At 45.7% G+C, this 6444-nt stretch overlaps 1 protein-coding gene across 1 annotated transcript; it reads left to right on the forward strand.

Annotated features, from left to right (window-relative positions):
* The first annotated feature begins 1 nt into the window (after position 1).
* Positions 2-5158, forward strand: PEX26 (peroxisomal biogenesis factor 26). The gene is made up of 5 exons (XM_083573138.1): positions 2-792; positions 1710-1850; positions 2645-2961; positions 3770-3916; positions 4660-5158. The coding sequence occupies exons 1-5, from the start codon at positions 563-565 to the stop codon at positions 4761-4763; spliced, it is 939 nt and encodes a 312-aa protein (XP_083429264.1). The 5' UTR covers positions 2-562; the 3' UTR covers positions 4764-5158.
* Positions 5159-6444: the final 1286 nt, after the last annotated feature.

A 6444-nucleotide genomic window follows, 5' to 3' on the forward strand; every position in this document is an offset into this window, starting at 1 on the left:
GAGGGACTACATTTCCCATCATGCTCTCTTGCGGCGTGACTGGGGGCGCGCAGGTAAAGCGAGGAAGTCGTCTGTTCTGCTGCTGACCGAACAGCAGTTTAGGGGCAGTCGCATTTTTGGTTGCTCTTTATGCAGAATGTGCAGGGAGATGATCTTTGCTTCCTAGAAAGAGAGCGGGGTCTGCACTGCGTTTGCTTTTGATAGGATACAGGGCTTTATAGAAGGCGGACCCGCACCCTCAGAATTGCAATTGTGCAATTCTGCAGATCTGGACAGTCGGGATCTTCTGGATTCTGAAGAATGGTGCAACCGAAGACAATTTTCTTTTTTACTTAGCTTTTCCCCTCCTACACACCCCTGCCCCTCTTTTCTAGCCGGTGTCTGACTGCAGAGGGGAATAGCCTGCCTCTGAAGAAGAACTAGTGGGCTAAAAATAATAAACAAAAACCCAAATTATTGAGTGCTGCATAATATTTTGTCCTGAAGCTGCTGATCGCGCGAGGCAACCAGGCCTATAGCGCAGCTCAGTCGGAGTGTTTAGTTTTAGAACCAGCACCTAGAGATGATGAGGAATGACCTGTCCGTGGCGCTTGCCGGCATCGGCGGGGCAGGGAGCCTTTTAAGAAGCAGCGAGCCCGTGTCTCTGTCTCCAGTGGCGTCCCAAGCAGCTTCCTTACTGGAAGAGGCTGCAGATCTGCTGGTGATGAACAGGGACTTCGCGGCTGCTCTGGACAGGTGCGAGAAAGGCTGCGAGAGCCTCAGGAAGGACCCCGAGAATGAAGATGCTGACAGGTACGTGCTGAATTGAGGCAGAGGTCGGGTGAGAACTGGGAAGAGGGGGAATTGATCAGTGCCAGATTTAGGTATATGCTGAGCTACCTTCAGCCCATGAACTAGGGGGTGGGGCTCATCCTTTTTAAAATAAAAAAACCAGGCAGATTTTATTACCTAGGCCCAGTTGCTTAGTAAAATTAAACACAAAATGTTTATGTGTCTATGACTGTGTAAGAGTTACACAATTGCGTACTTACTATTTAGTAAAGTTCGTGGAGGTTTTATTCTGCTCAGAATCAAATAATAAAGTCAGCCATGAAGCAATACAGTGTTCGGATCACTGTCTAGCATTATAGAGTACATTTTGAGAACAAGTGAGGATTATAACATAGCTGTGATTCCCCTATGAATGTTCTGTGTGAATGTCTTTGATAATTCCATACTTTTGTAAACTTACTAAACTCCTAGCCCGTGGCCTCCAGTTGCTTTAATCCAGTCCTGGAATTGATGTTGTTCTTTTAAAGGGAATTAAATAACGATATTTATTCCAGTACCTGTTAGCACAAATGGCAGAAGAATGTAGTTTCTTACAGAAAAATATATTTTACCAAGTTACAGCAGAGGGACGGGAAGGGTAAAATGGCCACTGGCTGTGCTGGAAGACAGCAACTTCCTGCTCCTCTTCTCCTTGAACTTATCCTATTACCATCTGGTTATTATAAAACTTTGTAAATAAGAACTACTTGTCTGTGTTTGCTCCCCCCCCCAATACCTTTGCCTTTTCTGTCATGCCTTTTAGATAGCCCTTGCCCCCAGACTTCCAGTCTTGTTGCTGATCTTTGTGTGGCACACTGGGAGTCCTTTTCAGCAGCAGAGTGAGGTTAATTTTTAATAATAATAATAATTACACTTTGTGCATCTCTTTTCTGAATCAGCTCTGAAGAACTGAAATGCTCCTTATGCACTGTGGGTATCCAGGCCATGGCTGAGATGAACCGATGGAGAGAAGTCCTGCCTTGGATTCTTCAGTACTATCACGAGCCTGAATGTTGGCCTTCCAGAATTCTAGAGCTGTGGTGGGTTCTGCTCTTATAGACGCAGAGTTATATTATTGTATTTTGGTAAGCCTGTTACTGGACTGTACCAGTTTAGGCTGCGGGTGGGGGCTTGCATAGCTGAATGCGCCTTCATGCAGATCAGTTCCCTGCATACAGAAAATTAGATATCTGGGAGAAAGAGGCATTGCATCCGAGTCTTCTGCCAGACATACAAGTTTTCTGTGTGCATGGATTTTTTTTTGTGTATGGAGATGCAGTAAGTCATATGATCTCTCCTGAAGGAGCGTCTCCGCCCCCATTGTTCAACCCGGACACTGAAGTCCAGTGCTGAGGGCCTTCTGGTGGTTCCCTCAGTGCAAGAAGCGAAGTTACAGGGAACCAGGCAGAGGGCCTTCTCGGTGGTGGTGCCCGCCCTGTGGAACGCTCTCCCATCAGATGTCAAAGAAATAAACAACTATCTGACATTTAGAAGACACCTGAAGGCAGCCCGGTTTAGGGAAGTTTTTAATGACTGATGTTTTAATGTATTTTTAATCTTTTGTTGGAAGCTTCCCAGAGTGGCTGGGGAAACCCAGCCAGATGGGCGGGGTATAAATAATAAATTATTATTATTACTATTATTATTATTGTGTCTGGGAAGGACGTGTTGCTTGGAGAGTGTTCTGAGGGCCAGATAGAGCCCTGCACTAAATTATACTAGCTCCCTCTGTGTCAAGGGCTTTCTTGAGAATGCATAAGAAAAATAATATGCAAATACAATGGTGTCATTATAATAATATTAAAGTGGTGGTATTGCTTTGTTTCCCTCTCAGCATCCTCCTGCATAGTAAAGTGGAAGAACCTCATGTGATGCTAGAAGTTGCCAGAGACTGGTTACATTCCTCAGCCAATCAGCACCTGCCTAGTTACGGCCTCTTGGCTCAGCTGCACCTGTTCCATGTGCTGTTGCCGCTCAGGCTCTTTGCGGAGGCAGAGGACCTAATCCGAGATTGTAAAGCATTGAGCAAAGAGCAACAGGTGGAGGCCTATGAGAGCATTAAGGAGCAGAGGCAGCAGTGGCTGCAGAAGGAAGAGGAGGAGCGCCAGCTTCCTGAGGAGCGGCCAGAAATGGTGTGGAAGCAACGGTTGGGTAGGCTTTTCTTAAAAGCAGTCTTACGTGTTTTGTAGCTGAAACCATAGATGCCTGGAGTATATAAATTTTCTTGCCATCTGGAAACAAAGCCTTATGAGGAGTGGTTGAAGGAGGTGGTTATTGTTTAGCCTGGAAAAGAGGAGAATGAGAGGAGATATGATAGCCATCTTCAAATATCTGAAGAGCTGTCACGTGGAAGATGGAACAAGCTTGTTTTCTCCTGCTCTGGAGGGTAGGACGCGAACCAATGGATTCAAATTACAAGAAAGGAAATTGCGACTAAACTTTAGGAAAAACTTTCTGACAGTAAGAGCTGTTTGACGGTGGAACAGACTCCCTCGGGAGGTTGTGGACTGACCTTCCTTGGTGGTTTTTAAGCAGAGGTTGAATGGCCATGCTTAGCTGAGATTCCTGCATTGCTGGGGGTTGGACTAGATAACTCTTGAGATCCCTTCCAACTCTACAGTTCTATTATTCTAGTAAGAGAATTGCAGTCCTACAGCATTCAGACAGCTTAATGAAATTGTTGGGTGAAGGAGACACACTTTCAACAACTTCACTGGGTTTTACTATTAGCATAGATAAAGCGTTGGCTAAGGAGCAAAAGCATTTCCTTGATCAGCCACAAGAAATCGGTGCTGGCTGTACAGTCCTCACATGACAACGGTGGTGTCTGGAGAGCTTTTAAGGGAGAAAGGAGGCTATTTTTCATGGAATCTTCTCTGGAAATAACTTTTTAAAGTTCCTTTTGAGTGGTGCCTCCTCACCACTTTCCCTGGCGTAATGTCTTCCTTTTGTTTTGCAGGTTTGGTATCCCAAAAGGTCTTGACCATATTGGCACAGCTGGGGCGGGTGCTGGGATCCTTGGCAGGCCAGCTGTGTTCCATCCCCTACAGAAAGACACTCTTGGCTGCTTTCATGTTGTGTCTCATTGTCGTGAGACTTGACCCAGGTATACTTGAGAGAGGGGAGACAGTGGGAGGGGAAGGGAAAGGAAAGGAGAAATATCCAGCTGTTACTGTGTGAAATAGTTAGCCTATGTGGGGGTGTATCTGGAATGGCTGTGTGTTTGTATTGACACACAGTGCTGCTTGGCCATGTTTGGGATTTCAGGAATGACTTGTAAAGCACAGACTGCTTGGGATATGGTCAAGTCTGCCGTATCTGGAGTGGGATGGAATGAGAGCCCCAAATTCAACCGAGGTCCAGGAGCAAAGGAGTAGAAGGCCTGGCAGGGAGTAGCTGCATAAGAACCAAGTATACGACAGCTTCCTGAGTTAGACTCTTGGCTAATCTAGCTGTGGCAATGGCTCACCAGGGTTTCAGGCAAGGAGTCTTTCTGGGAACGGTAGTTTGTTTTAGGTGCTGGGAATTGTAGCTTTCTGAGGGGTCTTCTAACTACTCTCAGCTACCTTAACGAACTACAGTTCCCAGGTTTTTTGGGGGGGCGGAGCCGTTGCTGTTAAAGTGATACAACAGTGTTTTAAACGTATGGTGCAGGTGATACCTGAGTGGTTTATTTTAGTTGTACGAGAAGCCTTGGGTCATTGTGTGTTTACATTTGGAGGAGGAATGTTTGACCAGTGTCGTGAATAATATTTGCTTATTGTTATGGGTAGATATGAGAAATGAAAGTCTTCTTCTTCTTCTTCTTCTTCTTCTTCTTCTTCTTCTTCTTCTTCTTCTCTTTTCCAGCATCTCCCACTTCTCTGCCCTTCCTCAACAGGCTAATCCAGCTCTTCCATCAAGCCCGCTTGGCTGCATTTTCTCCACACTCCAGGCCTCCAATTCAAGACTAACTGACTCCACTGCCTTCTGTATGATGCTGAAGCAGTGCTTGTTGGAGGACCGCGGAGAAGCCACTTGCAAGTCAATGAAGGTGACTGCAGCTGTTGAGAGAGCACCTGCAGTGAGGCAGAGACTTCTTCCAGAATTAAGGATAGTGGCAGTGCAGTATCTGGGCGGGGTATCTGCTGTGTCATGACCACAGCGATGGGACTGATAAAGCATTTCCATGATAGATAGTTGGAATTTGGTGGCTTTGTATATGATCACTTAGATATCAACTAGATATCTTTATAACTGAGTTCTTGGAGCTTCTGTTTAAGGCTGATTTTTTTTCGTATTTTTGATTCTGTGATATTGATTTATATATTATATATGTATGTTTGTAACATTAATTTTATTTAAATCACTTCCGTCTTGGTTTTTGGTCCCAGTTAGGAAATGCCCCTGTCCCCCGACAGTTCGCAAGCTGTGATCACGTCCACACCATTCGTTTAAAGCAGAGTTTCCCAAACTTGGGTCTCTGGCTGGTTTTTTTTTACTACAACTCCCATCATCCATAGCTAGCAGCACCAGTGGTCAGGGATGATGGGAACTGTAGTCAAATAAACAGCTGGACACCCAAGTTTGGGAAACCCTGGTTTAAAGCAAATTTATAGCACTTTTAACAGTCATGACTCCCGCACCAAAGAATCCTGGCAACTGTAGTTTACCCCTCAGAGAGCTGCACTTTGCAGCACCCTTCACAAACTACAGTTCCCAGGATTCCTAGTGGGAAGCCATGTGCTTCAAATGTGTCATGTGGATATCATCCAAATGGACAGAGGTAATAAAATGAAGCAGAGAGCAAAACAAAGCCAGCCACATTACAACTCTTGGCAGCAAAGGAAAAAAACTCCTCCAAAGGCTGCTAGAAAATAAAGGTATTGACAAATAAGGTGACTAATCAGGACAGCCAAGGTAGGGCGTTCCATAATTTGAGCGGTGCAACTCAATGGACTCTTCCCCATGATGTGGTTATCCAAACCTCCACTGGCAACAGGACATAGTGAGGCCTCTGATGAAAATCACAGTGGGTGGGCAGGCTCACATGGAAGGCTGAAATTCTTCAACAGTCTGGTCAAAATCCCTTACTTAGGGTCCCCAAGTGCTTGACAGCCAAGCTGATTGTTGGGTGCCCATTGGGGAAGTGCAAAGGGTGTTTTGTAAGCCACCCAGAGCTGCTGTTTTAAACTTCTGATGTCCTTGATTTAAAGAGGGAATGTGGGGAAGCTTTGCAAAGGGCTTTAAGGGCAAGAGCAAGCGCTGGAAACAAGCAGGTAGGCAGAGAAGACTGAACACAACTGGAGTTAATAGGCTCAAAAACGCAAGTCTAGCTGCTGCATTTGGCACCGGCCGAAGTTTCTGAACACTTCAGCAGCCCAGCAAAGTGTGTGCTGCAGTCATTGTCCAGAAGCACCCAAGACCACAAGCTTGGTTTTTCAAGGAAACTGCTATCCCGTCCAGTAAAGGTATGTGTCTAATCTTGGATTGGCTTTCCTACTGATCCAGAAGTGCCTCTGTCTTGTCTGGCTTAAAGTATCAACTCATTAGCCCACATTCAGCCCACCACTGCTCTCAAGTTGCAGTTCAGGATCTCCACACCCTCTCTGGACAGAAGGAAGGAAATGCAAGTTAGAGATGGGTGTCCGCAGC

Source organism: Podarcis filfolensis (genome assembly GCF_964270895.1).
Source record: "Podarcis filfolensis genome assembly, chromosome: 10".
Taxonomy (NCBI): domain Eukaryota; kingdom Metazoa; phylum Chordata; class Lepidosauria; order Squamata; family Lacertidae; genus Podarcis; species Podarcis filfolensis.